This window comes from Giraffa tippelskirchi, chromosome 5 (assembly GCF_054371585.1).
Source record: "Giraffa tippelskirchi isolate mGirTip1 chromosome 5, T2T-mGirTip1v1.2.pri, whole genome shotgun sequence".
Classification (NCBI taxonomy): Eukaryota; Metazoa; Chordata; class Mammalia; order Artiodactyla; family Giraffidae; genus Giraffa; species Giraffa tippelskirchi.
Genome location: NC_137279.1, coordinates 15,416,403 through 15,432,745, shown reverse-complemented (window position 1 = coordinate 15,432,745; position 16,343 = coordinate 15,416,403). Strand labels below are relative to the sequence as shown.

At 42.0% G+C, this 16,343-nt stretch overlaps 1 protein-coding gene and 1 long non-coding RNA gene across 5 annotated transcripts in view; one reads left to right on the top strand and one right to left on the bottom strand.

Moving 5' to 3' along the window:
• Window positions 1-1,384: 1,384 nt before the first annotated feature.
• LOC145506888 (uncharacterized) lies at window positions 1,385-2,856 on the top strand. The gene is made up of 2 exons (XR_014054421.1): window positions 1,385-1,918; window positions 2,030-2,856. It is a non-coding gene; the product is annotated as an uncharacterized LOC145506888 (long non-coding RNA).
• The window catches only part of COLGALT2 (collagen beta(1-O)galactosyltransferase 2), a 113,994-nt gene continuing 100,009 nt past the window's right edge, over window positions 2,359-16,343 (bottom strand). For 3 of the 4 annotated variants that reach the window (XM_081492416.1, XM_081492417.1, XM_081492418.1), the window contains 4 exons: window positions 12,681-12,813; window positions 12,348-12,475; window positions 6,985-7,191; window positions 2,359-5,281 (listed from right to left, as the gene is read on the bottom strand). In XM_081492416.1, the coding sequence (XP_081348542.1) occupies window positions 5,005-5,281; window positions 6,985-7,191; window positions 12,348-12,475; window positions 12,681-12,813 (745 nt within the window). In that variant the 3' untranslated portion in view covers window positions 2,359-5,004. Of the gene's footprint in view, window positions 5,282-6,984; window positions 7,192-10,331; window positions 10,461-10,775; window positions 10,900-12,347; window positions 12,476-12,680; window positions 12,814-16,343 lie in introns of all 4 variants that reach the window. The other variant, XR_014054420.1, reaches the window with a different exon arrangement.

Below are 16,343 nucleotides of genomic sequence, written 5' to 3'. Positions count from 1 at the left end.
GTTTTTCCAGTGGTCATGTATGGATGTGAGAGTTGGACGGTGAAGAAAGCTGAGCGCCGCAGAATTGATGCTTTTGAACTGTGGTGTTGGAGAAGACTCTTGAGAGTCCCTTGGACTGCAAAGAGATCCAATCAATCCATCCTAAAGGAGATCAATCCTGGGTGTTCATTGGAAGGTCTGATGTTGAAGCTGAAGCACCAATACTTTGGCCACCTCATGCGAAGGGTTGACTCATTGGAAAAGACCCTAATGCTGGGTAGGATTGGGGGCGGGAGGAGAAGGGGACGACAGAGGATGAGATGGTTGGATGGCATCACCGACTCGATGAACATGGGTTTGGGTAGACTCCGGGAGTTGGTGATGGACAGAGAGGCCTGGCGTGCTGCAATTCATGGGGTCGCAGAGAGTCGGACACGACTGAGCAACTGAACTGAACTGAACTGATGCGTGGGGAACAATTAACATTGCTCTACCTACCTCTCAGAAAGAAGTAGCTAAAATGAGGCCATTCATATAGAAAATGCCAAATCTTGGTAGTTGGGAGGGATAAATTAGGAGTTTGGTATTAATATGTACACAGTACTTTATATAAAATAGATAACCAGAAAAGGGACCTACTGTGTAGAATAGGGAACTATATTCAATATCTTACAATGAAAAGAATGAAAGTGAAAGAAAAAAAACACACTTATGTATAACTGAATCACTTTGTTGTACACTTGAAACTAACACAGCATTATAAATCAACTACATTTCAATAAAAAAAAAACACTCTTGAGAGAAGGCACAATTTCTAGGTAATCTGTTGTTAACACATTGTACTAAAACCCACCATCATTATTTCTCTTTTCCAAGCAAGCAAAAACAAAGCCAAAAACAATGTATTGATCACCACTGACCAGACTTCAGCCTTGTTACAGCAGCGCCGCCTTGACTCAGGGCCACCATCAGCCTGCTCTCAGGGGAGTCCCTCCCATGTCCACTGCTCTCTCTTCACATCTCCCTGCCCTCCGACACATTTAATCAGAACATCTCCAGCGGAGGGAGGTTCTCTCTGAAATAGCAACCACCACCACCAAACATAAAACTTGGGTGAAATGATTATTTCCAAGGCTGCCTGTGCTGTGCTTTCTGACTGTATCACCCATAACAATCTATCTTATCAAATGACCAGCCTCACTTTCACTCTCACTTTGTCATTAGTTAAATCTTTGGTGAATTAACTTGTCAGTCATAGAGATCACTTACTTGGAAAGAATGTCTCAAAAGCACAATGTAGAAGCCTCTTGGGAAGACTCACCGTTATTTTACAGCTACTAATTAGATGGATTTGTTCCAACTAGAAGCGAAAAGATTCCCATGCTGAATGGAAATTTTGTTTCAGACACCAACCTTTGACTGGAAGTCTCCGCATTGTCTGTCAGGAGAAAAACCAAACGTAGAATTCCCCCAGAAACAATGGCCTCTGCATTCATGAGGACAGCCCAGCGTGAAGGGGCAGCTGCCATGCCTTGCCATCATCACTGGGTCTCAAGACTGTTGTTACCTGTAAACAACTCCAACACATAGCTGACTCTTCCATCCTGTCCCGCTCCCCATCACTCCCCAGGAGGCCCTTTCACAGCCACACACCACACGGTGCCTGAAAGCATTCCCACCCTCAGTGCCCAACCCTTCTCCCTCTCCTAAACTCTCATTCATGCTCCCAAACCCCACACAACGGTCACATTCCCAGCAAACCTGCCCCCTCCTCGGCACAACCAGGTTTCGTGGGCTCTACGGTCACCTTTGTTTCAGCCTCTGAAAGACAACCATCTGGCTCTACACGGCAGCTCTCCTGGACCACGGACCCCACAGCAGTAGGGACCTCTCCTAGATCTCCGAGCATCTCAGTGCCTAGCACAGGGCCTGAAGCAAGGTAGTGCTTACACCCCGGTGAGGTCCGGGGGCGGGGGTGGGGTGGGGAGCTTGACCTGAAATTCAAAGGGGTCACTGAGGCCAACATGAGTTCTCCCGTTTTTGCCCCAAGATAAAGCTCTTTGGCCTGGGACAGGCGTCTCAGTATCTTTTGATGAATAGGCTGATCAACAGCACCGAAATGCAAGATGAATTCTCCCTCATCATCCTCCCACTGGGGACTCCTGTCTCTGTACCTTAGAATGCTCTCTGGCTTACCCACCTCTTCAGCACTCTAAAACATCCCCCCGCTGGTCAGGAAGGCTGGTGACTACGCTCTCTTCTTTGCCACAACAAAGTGATGATTATCTCTGGCCTCCAACATCCTTGGGCCAGTGCACACCTGGAAATTCCAGCAGTGTGGGCTGTCGACCAGCGTTGGAGGAACAGATGAACAATCACAGGGTTGCACATTATTTTTTAATTTGTTTCACAACAAGCTCTAGAAGGCAAGTCATTTATCACTTCCCCACCCTGGAACAACAGAGCATGACAGACAAGACAGTAGAGGAGGCTGGGCTGCCAGCTCTTACTTCCCAGAGTTCCTGCAGCAAGCAAGGCCCGGGCAGTGTGTCCTCTGCATATGGTAGACACTCAGTCCACGCTCAGCAGCAGCAGCACCGCTGAAGTCAAGGTTGTCCATCCAGAAGATTCCACCTTGCATCTCAAGATCCAGAGAGGGTTTAACTTCCAGAGGCAGACAGCAGGTGTCATGGCTGGAGGCAAAGTCCTCTGGCACTGCCAAGGTCAAATGTCTTGACTTAAGGCTAGACGGGAGGGAGGGGAAGAGTAATGAGGTCAAGGAATCCCTGGACTGCTGAAGAGGTGATTTTTTTTTTTTTTAAAGGAATGCTGGATCTGCAGTACACAATGTTCACAATAAAAGAACATTGCTTGGGATTCTAGACCTGAGTGAAGAGAAACAAAGGCTGGGCTGACAAAGCCAGAACTTTATTCACAGTAGAACAGTCCTAAGCTAAAATTCTAGAATTTATGAACAATGTCTTTTAAGAATGAGAATTCATAAACCCACCAGACCAGCTGATAGGGAAAAAGAAAATATACCAATGTTCTCTATTAAACAAAACCACACAAAAATTAATTCAATCTGCCTCCATTTCCACTCCTAATACCTTAACCACCTCCCACCCCCTTTATAAAAAAAAAAAACACATAAAATTCATGCACACTTGCACGCACTCAAATATTCAAGCGAAATACAAAATACCCAAGGAAACCTTAGGAATCACCTAAGGGTTTTTCACTAGCTCCCCAGATGCTCTGTTTTTCTAGACAAAGAATCAAGTTCTGACTGCCATGTCTAAGCAGTAAAAGTCAGAGTCGGCTGAGATCCCCCTCCTCCGTCTCCTGGCTCACTGGTCAATGCAGAAGAACCAACCGTATGTCAAGAGGGAAGGCCAAGGCTGGCGTTCTATGCAGGGAAGCTGCCTGGTTGTCCTGCAGCCGGGGGCCTTCATGTTGAGCAGTCAGCAGTACCCTCATGGGTTCACTCAGCAAGGCCGCCCTGCGGCTCTGTTCCCAAGCATGAAGCTCAGAATCCAACACCCAGGACATGGGGAGAGGAGCCGGTGTGGACAGGATGCCTGGGGTGGGGATTTTTGGAGACTGAGTTTTACTGCTTGTGGGCATAAGAATAGAAACCTAAAGCAAACCATCATGAGATATCACAGACGGCAGCACTGGAAGAGACAATGTAGTCCAACTCTGCATTTTACATAAAATCCATTAATGGAGAAAGCAGAGAGGTGGTCTTCCCAGGATCGTGACTCTAAGAGCTTCCCCGGGTGTTGGCCTACATCAGTTGATCAGTCCATTGTTTCTAGCCAAGATCTCTCACCTGAAGTGGAGAATCATTTGTTTCTAGAAAGTTAGACTCTCCCATTCAACAGGCCTGGGAAATGCAGAAAAAACAGGTTCTAGAACCAACAAGTCTACACTGACCACTTCCCAGGAGTGATGAAAGCCTGATGCATCTGTTTCTCTGCCTCATCCTGCAGACTCTCCCCCACCCCCCAACATTTTGTAAAAATAAATAATTCAAAATAGAATGAAAATCCCAGGCAAGGACAGTTGCTGGCCTGAACATGTGCTCTGTCTCTTAACAAACTCATGAAACTCATGCCTACAATTCACTCTCAGGCTCAGGGTGGATGGGAGAGTCTGACCTGCTGGGGCAGCACATGAACCCCTGGGACAGCAATTACAGACCAGCCCCAGCCCCTTATATATTAATTTATCTTCATAAATAGAGCATCCCAACTCAAGTGACCATAATAAAGAAGGCCAAAGCTCAAGTGTTTTCTTCAAATAGCTACACATACCCTCAAATATCCATGAAACTATATTCAATATATCCACATGGCAAACTGGACAGCTCTTTATGAGAGCTTCAGTTGTCATGATAGTCAAAGGCCAAGTCTCAGACAGACCCAAATACCCATCCCTGTTGGATAACGGAGACTAAGATGCAAAGCTCACTTTGCAATAAGGCTCATGACAAATGCCTTTAAAGAAAAAGCCAGATTAATTTGATTTTTAAATTATTTGATTCCTGCCCTCCCACCCCCCACCACCAAATCTGGAATATACTCAAGTTTTCAAGGTCACATCTATGACATAAAACAGGCCCACCAGACCAATGGATATGGTCCAGTTGGGTAGGCTGCTAGGCCTATGCATTTATTGATGCAACAGCATTGGTGATCACCTTTCCCTTGAGTAAGCATCTCTGAGCTATGTCGTTCAACATTAACTTGGGAACCAGTATCATATGGGTAATGAACTGAAGGATAAGATGTCGGGGTTGAAGTTCATCCTAATGGTGGCCAGAAAGCCTATCTTCTAGACATCCTAGGAGATTTGGGTTTAGTTTCCCTATTCTCTTCCCCTGTCAAAAAATATATCAATTTTGATCAATCACATTAGACCACTTTGGTTAGGTCACCGTAACCATTAAAAGAAACTGGAGCAAACAGTTTGATTGGCCCATTAGGAAAACCAACATGTAGTAACCCCTCCATAGAGCCTTCATAGCTCATCTCTTGAAGGTGCAGTGTCCAGGGAGGCTGGTGGTGGCAGGGCCTCTGTGTTCTTTGCGTTGCGATGGATGCGACTTTGCTTCCGGGACTTCCAGGCATGTGTCCTGTCCCAGTCGGTGGCCACCGTCTCATTGTCCCAGATGGTCGAGGTCTCCGTGTCACTCAGATACCCCGGCTGGCCTGTGTAGTGCGTCGGGTAGATGAGCAAGGGTTCTGCAGAGAAGGCTTTCAAGTCCCTGGATTCATAATGCTCCATGTACTCAGCACTGAAAACAAGAGGTGTACAAGTGGGTGAGGGGGCAGGACACTTACAGAACAGGGGAAAAGGGTCTTGCTTGTTGCCTCCTAAATTCTCATGGATTTGTTTGATTATTTTTTAATTGCATCCTTTGTGAAAAACTTTAGCCTACAAACACAAGAGAATTTTTTTTAAAGGCTTTCAGATGATTTAAACAAATACACAAAGAAAAAGGTCAAGGTATTTCTGTTAAATTTAGATGGTGGTTTAGTCACTAAGTCATGTCCAACTCTTGCAACCCTATGGACTAAAGCCTGCCAGGCTCCTCTGTCCATGAGATTTCCCAGACAAGAGTACTGGAGTGGGTTGCCATTTCCTTCTCCAGGGGATCTTCCCGACCCAGGAATCGAACCCGGGTCTCTTGCATTGCAGGCAGATTCTTTACTGACTAAGCTACAAGGGAAGATCCAAGTTCAGATAGAGTAGCTTAAAAATGAATTTCAGGTCTTATTCTAAAAATTAAGGTTTAAGCTCTGTTGGCCCATAATAATAAATAAAGTGATCACTTTGTAGAAAATGCTTTGATCCTGGATTAGTGAATGAGATGGCTGGGAGCTGGAGTGAAGGTGTGAGTGACGTGGTGTAGGCTTGGAGGCACACCAGCTTGGCTTTGCAGTCCAGCAACCTGTGAGTGTAAATGAAGGGACAAGGGGCCCTCCTCCCAGGGCGCCTCTGCCAATTACATGAGGTGACATCTGCTCAGCAGCTAGGTTTCAATTTCCTTTCTGTTAAGAGGATGACAGTTGACCTCCATGTTCCCATCAGGTAGCAGAGATAAAAATCAGTCTCTGACACATTGTCCACTTTTACTGAGGACAGGAGAAAAAATGGGCAAGATACAGGATAAGAACATTGAACTGCTACAAAGAAGACCATCTAGGGAGGAGATCACTCAGCAACAAGAAAAGGAGCCAAGGTTAGAACCCGGTCTCCTGCTCCATTAACGAATTTAGGAAGCATCGATCAAGCAGCTAGCTTGGGTAGAATTTGGACTAGGCTCTAAGGACACAGAGATAAAAGATGGTTCCTGCCTCAGAGGCTCACAGGTTACTGGGGAGACTGACACATAAACCCATCATTTACCATATTCTTAATACAAGCACTAGGTCAAACTGAACTCCCGGGCCATGGGAACTCTGAGCATCACACTGTCTTCTTCTGTGGACGCCCAGCTCAGAGGCCATCTCCACTCTCCCTGAGCTTCTAACACATCTCTGTGATCATAGGTATCACAATATATCACAATGACTGTTCATGAGTCTGGGTTCCTGACTAGCTTGTGAGTCACTGCCTGACCAACAGTATACACAATGGACTAAGAAACAAACTAAAAAATTTGAGGTGCTTAGGAAGATGACCTTCACCTTGAGGTGTATGGGTTTATGAAAGTAAGAAAATCAAAGGTAAGAGGACTGAGCATATTATGTGCAGTTAAGCTACTCACTGGGTATTAAAGAGGACTCCTATGCAAGACTCAACATTTCTGCCTTATATCCCCTGTTTGTAAAAGGGGATAATCACTCAAGTTGGCCTCTCTTGTCATGATTATGGAAAGGTCATTTAGGAAAGGAGTACCCCTTTTAAAAATACCAAGTATTACCCAAAACCAAGTAGCATAATTCATGAATGAATTATGCTCAAGGAACAGGCAGGCAGTTCAGGGCGACTCACACAGGATGCTTGTTGTACATGATTGGCAGAAACTCATCCACTGGTAGCATCTTCCCAAAAGGATCTGCTCCAACCAGCTTCTGTGCTCCTTCCAGAGAGATGACGTAGCCGAGCGTCCAGTAGGAATAGTCAGCTTCAACCAGATTTGCCACATTGGGCACAGCTTTCTCTGGTTCTTTTACTTGCATCCTCTTCCTACCAATATAACTAAAAGCAAGTGGATGGAGGAGAAAATTCCAATTTGAGTATTAGACATCCATAAGAATGGAGCACAGCTTTTCAGATACTTTTGAAATCTTGGACCAACTGTGTCTTATTTAAATGTATCACACAACAAGGCACAGCACATCAATCATGGTTGTCACCATCTCCCATCAATCAGGCCATTTCTGTGGTTCCACTTATCAATATCCAACCTATCCTTGCCTAGCAGGCTGTAAGGCCTGAAAGTTGAAATGTAGAGATTAAAAGATCTTTCAGAAGTTGGAGACAAGATGGTGGAGTAGAAGGACTTGAGCTCACCTCCTCTCACAAAAACACCAATATCACAACTAACTGCTGAATGACTATCGACAAAAACGACCAGAACCTACCAACAAAATATTCTACACCCAAATACAAAGAAGTCACAATGAGATGGAAGGAGGGGCACATTCGTGATAGCATCAAATCCTGTACCCCCCAGGTGGATGATTCACAAAAGGGAAAAATAATTATTTCTCATAAGTTCTCCCACAGGGATGAGAGTTCCGAACCTCATGTCAGGCTCCCCAGTCTGGGGGTCTGCCATCAAGAGGAGGAGTCCCTCAGAGCACTCAGCTTTCAAGGCCAGGGGGCTTGATTGCAGGAGTTCCGCAGGAATGGGGGAAACAGAAACTCCACTCCTGAAGGGTGCACCCAAAGTCTCGTGCACAGGAGGACCTGGGCAAAAGCAATGACTTCAGAGGAGTGTGGGAAAAGCTACCTGATGGTCTTGGAGTGTTTCCTGGGTAGGTGGGGGAGTGGTTATGAGTCACTGTGGGCACAAGGACACTGGTGGCAGACATAGCAGGGAATACTCACTAGTGTGAGCAAGTGAGTGTAAATATTATTAAAAAATAATATTTAAAGGAATAAAAACACAATCATCTCAATATATTCAGAAAAAACTTTAGACAAAATTCAACACGTATTTTTTTTTTTAAAACAAAATTCTCCAGAAAGCAGGCATAGAGGAAACCTACTTCAACATAATAAAGGCCAAATATGACAAACCTACAGCTAGCATCATTCTCAAAGATGAAAAGCTGAGAGCATTTCCTCTAAGATCAGGAACAAGACAAGGATGTTCACTCTCACCACTTTAATTCAACATAGTTTCAGAAGTCCTCCAGAGCGATCAGAGAAGAAAGAGAAATAAAAGGAATCCAAATTAGAAAAGAAGTTAAACTGTCACTGTTGCAAATGGTATGATACTATACATAAGAAATCCTAAAGACACTACCAAAAACTACTAGAACTCAATGAATTTGGTAAAGTTGTAGGATACAAAATTTTTCAAGTCTTTTTACTTAAAAAACTAAAACTAGAACTGCCATATGATCTAGCAACCCCACTCCTGAGCATATACCCAGAGAAAACCATAATTTGAAAAGATACACACACCCAGTGTTCACAGCAGCACTATTTATAATAGCCAGGACATGGGAGCAACCTAAATTTCCATCAACCGAGAAATGGATAAAGAAGATGTGGTACATATACACAGCGGAACATTACTCAGCCATAAAAAAGAATGAAATAATACTATTTGTAGAAACATGGATGAACTTAAAGATTATCATACTAAGGGAATTAAGTCAGACAGAGAGACAAATATCATATGATATCACTAACATATGGAATCTGAAAAAATGATGCACACAAACTTATTTACAAAATATATGTCACAGACTTAGATAACAAACTTATAATTACCAAAAGGATAAGGTGGGGGGGGGATAAATTAGGAGGTTGGGATTAACACATACACACTATTATGTATACAACAGATAATCAACATGGACCTACTATATAGCACAGGGAACTATACTCAAGATATTTTGTAATAACCTATATGGGAAAAGAATCTCAAATATAAACGAATCACTTTGCTATACACCTGAAACTAACACAACATTGTAAATCAACTATACTCCAATATTAAAAAAAAAAAATCTCTTAAAAATTTCATGACAAAAAGCAGATTTTTTTCAGATCATTTCCCAAAGGTAGTGTAGGATTTTCAGCTGTGTTTATAGAGGTTGGAAGGGGACAACATAGACCAGATGTGAGAATCCCAAGTTTGCTTTCAAGTCCCTAGAGTTTCAGTCTGGGGACTTAATATTTTCTGCACAGCTCTCCAAATGCTGGTGGTAAACACAAGAAAGAAAATGCTTTGGGAAAGATACAGTCCAAAGTGAAAGACCTAGGAACCCAAGAGTAGCTCAAGAGTGTTTCCTCTGGGGAAGAATGAATGTCAACACTTGCGCAGTTTGCTTTCCCTCACCCATCTCTGCCCATGTCTCCTCTGGGGTTCTGTCCTCCATGAACTACTTCTGCAACACAGGATGTACCCTCAACCATTCTCCCCATCCCTAGTCTACCCATGGATCTGTGATCCATTACTTTTGTCTGGAGCCTAGTTGCTGCTGCTTGCCTGGAACAAACTGAGGAGATCTGGCTTTCTGCCTGTTAGGTAAAGCTGAGTTCCTCTATTTTGCTCTAAAACCTATCTTTTTCAATATTTAAGCTATCCTCCTTGTTGAAACATCCTAGGATATATAGAATGAGTCTATGTTCACCTTCAGTTCTGGAGATAAATATAGCCACCTCTCAACCACTGCCTCTTCAAAACAAAGAGCCTGAATTTCTCTCATGTATCAAGTGAAAGAGAAAATCCTACTGAACACCTGAATTGTGACCAGAGCAACTGAGGAACTAAGCTTGTACTCAATTTATTAGTTTTACTAAATTTAAACTGTAGTTTAAAACTGAAGATGAGTAAAATATTTTTTCTCTTATTCGAAATGTATTATTTTGGTAGGGCTACAGTTTACTTCAACAGTTGAAAATTTAGCATATGGACTGAGGTGTGTTGTATGCATTAAATACATATTGGATTGTGAAGAATGAATGAAAAAAGAATATAGACTAACTCATTAATAGTTTTAAAATATTGATTATATGTTAAAATAACATTTGGATATATTAGATTACATAAAATGTATTATTAAAGTTGATTTCACCTATTTTTATCTTTCTAATATGATTACTAGAAAATTTTAAATGATGTAGCTTCCCAGATGGTGCAGTGGTAAAGAATTCACCTGCTGATTCAGGAAGCACAAGAGATGCAGACTTCATCCCTGGGTCGGGAAGATCCTCTGGAGGAGGAAATGGCAACCCTCTCCAGTATTCTTGCCTGGAAAATCCCATGGACAGAGAAGCCTGGTGGGCTACAGTCCACGGGGTAGCAAAGAATCAGATATGACTGAGCACACACACACACATATCATTTTAAATGATGTGTCTCACATATTTCTATTGGACACGCTGCCCTAGATGATTTCAATGGCTTGTTCTATTTTCCCCCCGCTTACTAGTTACTTTTTCTGGAGAAATTTAATATTGCTGTCACAGACAGCCTATATGCTTTCATATGTTGAGTTTAAGTAACATTTGCTTAATTCATTTTATAAAGTGAGATGTGAAAAATTGGAAACAGCTATAATTCTTTGTGATTAGATAATAGATTTCAATGGAACACTTGCATTTGATCAGTCATGGAAATTTAGAAAACATCTCCCCCACTCCGTCCGCCGTATCCTTATCAGAACAATCACTCTTCTTTCTTGGATCCGTTGGTACTCTTTCCTGAGAAATGCATCAACCAAACTACAAGTGAACAAGGACATATGTCAATTCTAAGCCTTAGGCTCCCCAACTCCAGTCCTCTGATTGCAAGGCTTAAGTGAAAGTTGCCTTTGTACATGTCACCTAAGCATGAAATAGCTTTCAAGCTCCATGCCTGTGGGGCCTTAACCGCAGGCTGCAGGGCCACAGACTCAGAAAGCCTGAGGTGCGAGAACTCCTAGAGGAGTCTAGGGACAACGATCAGAATCTCATCACATGACTGATACCAGACAAGGAGCCAGTCCCTTTATTACATAGTCCTGGGTCTAATTCCCACGGTTACTTGAGCCATTACTAGGTTTCCTCTGAGCTCAGAACGGTACATTTTCTAAGAGAACAAGTATTGCACCTGAGTGCATAGTTAAGTTTCCCTCCGAGGATGGGAGAACAGGGACAGCTTGTGGGCTGCAGCTGCTAAAGGAACAGCCTCTGATCTGATGAAATTGCCTTTGACACACAGCTGGGAAGTGAATATGATGCTTGGGAACTTTCTGCCTCATTGGAGAGAAGTAAAAAGCGTCATCTCATTGTAAAAACAAAATGAGAGAGAGAGTGCTCAGTTCCAAAAGAGAGAGAGAGAGAGAGAGAGAGCGCGCGCTCAGTTCCCAGAGGTAGCAGGCAATGAGGCAGCATTAACTAAATGTCAGTTCAGAGCCAGGACTCCCTTGGTGAGTCTGGTTTTCCTGAGACAGCCTCTGACTCTCCAAACCCAGATGTCAGTGTTCTCCTAGTTTGTACAGCCCCCCTCCCCAACAGGTACTCTCCCACTGACCTTCCAACCCCATCTCTGCCGCCCCCCCGCACTCCCCCCCCATGCCCCCCACACACCATCAGAGACTACAGAGGAAACCCGTCCTCCAGGGAGCTGATGCTCAAGTGAGACACAGGACCCTTGCCTTGGCACGGGTCCTCCCTGGACACGCTGTATGCACCATGCTGCTTCATGGGTGGACTTCTGCTGTGTTCTCAGGTAAAATGCTCATTCTGAAAACCCCAGATCTGCAGGCAGATTCCAAGTCTCAAAGAATTTCCCATACTGTCTCACCCTGAAGAGCATATAAATGCAAAAGTGAAAGTGTTAGTCACTTAATTCATGTCCAACTCTTTGCAACAGGCTCCTCTGTCCATGGGATTCTCCAGGCAAGAATACTGGAGTGGGTAGCCATTCCCTTCCTCAAGGGATCTTCCCGATCCAGAGATCAAACCCAGATCTCTGCATTGCAGGTGGGTTCTTTACCATCTGAGCTACCAGGGAAGCCCCCAAACCAGTGGGTATCCCCAACCTATTTCTTGTTGCTGGGATCATATATGGAGAGAAATCCAGGTAAGTGGAAGCTTGAGCCCCACCTCCTATGAGTTGGGGCTCTCACTGCTGAAAGAACTGAAAGGTTCTCAGTACGCTTAGAAAAGCTTGTCATCTTGTTACTCACATCAGCTCCCAATCCAGCTGAACTCGATCAATGTCATCCATCAGCTTCATCAGCTTCTTTTTAAACTGATGTTCAAAACGCACATCATCCTCAATGACAAGAGTCTTCTCCAGCTCCCGGTCAATTACCTGTAAAGGTCAGGGGGAAGACATCCTATGAAAAGTTGACACTTATCTATCTAATCAAAATAGGCATTAAAAAGTCAAAAGTATAGTAGCACAACACATAATAGCTCATAACTAGAATCTCGGCAAAAGTTTATCAACAGTAAAATGATCCCACTCTCTTCCCTTCTCATTACAGAACTGCACATCTGAATGAAGCATTATTCACCTCTTTCCAGACAGAGTAGTGGCTGAGGAAGCAGCCGATTTCACCCCTGGTTAGAGGCCTGGAGGAGTAGGGATCTCGATATCCAGGCAGCATTTCAATATTCAGTGCCTTCAGCTGGCTTGTGTTGAGTGCCCTGTAAGATAGGACATGTCCCTAAATTAACACATTGAGAGGTCCCCAGCGCGGAAGCCAGGAGGGGGAGGTCTGTGCATTCCCCAGGCCCTTTATGCACACTGAGCAGGGCTCCTTAGAAGCTCCTCAGGGTTAGTGTGCTGTAGCATTGTGAGCTTTGTGAAGACAAGGCGAGGTCTTATATTTTATGTATCCCTCACAACACCCAATGTAGTTCTAAGTATCATCAGTTTTTTGGCACCTTTGAAAAAGTATTTTCCTATTGAAGGAGAGTGACTAATAGAGACGTTAAATACTATTAAACATGGGAAGGAATGAGGACAGGAAAGAATCAGAAGAGGAATTGTACGCATGTGTACATCTTTCCTTTGGAGCTAAAAATTAAAATGCAAAGAGAGTCATGTAAGCAAGAGAAATGACTCACTACAAACAAAGTATTCTCAGTAAGATTAATAGCTGATTCTCATCCGAAACCATCGAGGCCAGAAGGTTGACATATTCTAAGTGCCGACTCAGAGAGACTGTCAACCAAGAATGCTGTATCCAGTCAAGCTAGACCTCAAAAATGGAAAAACCAGGATGTCCCAGATAAACAAAAACAGCATCACTAGTAGATCTGCTGTATGAGAAATGCTCAAGGGAATCCTTCAGGCTAACATGAAAGGAAACTAGAGAATAACTCAGATCCACATAAAGAAATGCAAGCATTGGTAAATGGAAGTGCGGGTGTTTGCGTGCATGCTAAGTCACATCAGTTGTGTTCAGTTCTTTGTGACCCGATGGACTGCAGCCCGCCAGGCTCTTCTGTCCACAAGATTCTCCGGGCAAGAATACTGGAGTGGGTTGCCATGCCCTCCTCCAGGGGATCTTCCCAGCCCAGGGATTGAACCCGTGTCTCTTATGTCTCTTGCATTATCAGGCAGGTTCTTTACCACTAGCGCCACGTGGGATAGGTAAACATAAACAGTGTAAATATTTTTTGTTTATAACTTTTTCCCTTATCTGATTTAAATTATAGCTGCATAAAGCAATAAGAGCAAATAATGTACAAAGAGCATATAAAGAAATAATTAGTGTGACAATAGAACAAAGGAAGGGGAAGGAATAAAGCTATATAGCTGTTAAGTTCTTCCATAGTATTGAAGTGGGTATATTTTATTGAGATATAATTGACATATAACATTAGTTTCAGGTGTACAATATAAGGGTTCAATATTTTGTACTTTAACATCTTAATTCCTTTGTTTATATTTCTGTATATTTTTAGTTATTAATGATTGCCCTAGGGATTATAATTAACATCTTAATTTATAGCCATCAAGTTCATATTAATAATAGGGTCCTAGAAGAAAACAAGGGGATAAAACTCCTTCATACTGGTGATGATTTTTTGGATTTGACACTGAAATTAAAGGCAACAACAGCAAAATACACATTCTTCAACTGTATGTGCAGCATTCTCTAAGAAAGACCATATGTTAGACTATATAGACCATAAATAAAGCCTTGGTACATTTTAAATGGTTGAATTCATACAAAGTATGTTCTACAACCACGATGAAATTAAAAATTGATAGGAAACTTGGAAAATTTACAAATATGTGAAATTAAACAATATACTCCTTGATAGCCAGTGAGTCAAAGAAACCACAGAGGAAATGAGAAAATATTTTGAGACAAATGAAAATGAAAACAGCATGCCAAGCCTTACAAGATGCACCTAATGCAGTACTTAGAGGGCTAGTTACAGGTACAAATGTCTATGTTTAAAAAAAAGAATCTTAAATAATCTGCTTTTCCACTTTGAGAAACTGGAAAAAGAGCAAACTAAATGCAAAGCAAGCACAGAAAAGGAAATAAATGAAACAGAGAATAGAAAAACAGACAAAAACAAGACCAAAAGTTGGTTCTTTGGAAAAGAACAAAATTGATAACCCTTTTAGCCAAATAAAAAGAGTAGACTCGAATTATTAAAAATTAAGAATGAAAGGGGGAGCAATCCCTACTGGTCTTAAGGAAATAAAGAGGATTACAAGTAAATACTATGAACAATTATACATCAACAAATTAGATAACCTAGATAAAAGGGGCACATTGCTTAAAAGAAACAAACCAACTCAAGAAATAGAAATTCTGAATACCTGTAACAGTTAAAGAGGCTGAATTTGTAAAGATAAAAAAAAAAGTTCCAAAACATGGTCTAGGACCAGATAGCTTCAGTAAAGAGTCAGAATTCTGCCAAACATTTAAAGAATTAACACAAATCTTTCAAGCCCTTACCAAAAATTGAAGAGGATGCACTTCCCAACTTATTCTATAAAGTGTCATCCTGATACACAACCAGAAAAACATCACAAGAAGACGAGAGACCAACATCCCTTAAGATAAGTGGAAAAATCCCCAAGAAAATACTAGTAAACAGAATCCAGCATCACAGAAGAGGGATTATACATCACGACCAAATGGGATTTACCCCAGGATTGTAAGATTCATTTAACATGTGGGGAAAAAAAGTGACACATCATTATTAACAGACAAAAATCACACGATCTAAATAGACATAAAACTTGACAAAAATCTGACTGTATATGGGTTAACTATTTATATCCCCCCAAGTTCACATGTTGATAAGGAGGTGGAGCCATAGATCCTTACACATAAGAAGCTACTGTGAGTAATAAGGATTGGCATACACATCAATGGAACAGAATTGAGAATCCAGCAATAAACCCTTATATTTAATTAATTTTTGACAATTAATTTTTGCTAAGACAATTCAGTAAAGGAAAGAATAATCTTTTAGCAAATGGTGCAGAGACAACTAGATAACTTTGTACAAAAGAATGAATTGGAAACAAAGAATGAATTGGACCCTCCCTCACATCATATAAAAAACTAACTCAAAATATATCAAAGATCTAATGTATAAGAGATACATATAAAACATAAAACTATGAAACTCTTAGGAGAAAATACAGAACCGAGTCTTTGTGGCTTTGGATTGGTAATGGATTCTTAGATATGACACTAAAAGCACAATCAACAACAAAAATATAAACTAGACGTCATCAAATTAACTTCTGTGTTTCAATGGACACCATTATGAAAGTGAAAAGACAGCTCATAAAATGGGAAAAAATATTTGCAAATTATACATCTGATAAGAGACTTGTATGCAGAGTGTATAAAGAACTCTCACAGCTCAACTAGTTTTCCTTGGTCCATGTGGTCTATGAAGGAGATTGGGGTTACTAGAGGTATTTGAGACTGTGGTTCCCAAACTCTAGTGCGTACAAGAATAGGGTTGCCAGATTTAGCAAGTAAAACACAAAAATATCCAGTCAAATTTATATTTTCAATAAATAGTAATTTTTTAGTATAAGACTCATGCAATGTTTGGAACAAATTTAACTAGGTGTCCTCTATTCTACGTGGCAACCTTACGCAAGAATCACTTTGAGTTTTCTTAAGTGCCGATTCCCAGCCCAGTCCTACAGATCATCATTCAACAGCTTTGGGACTTAGGAAGCT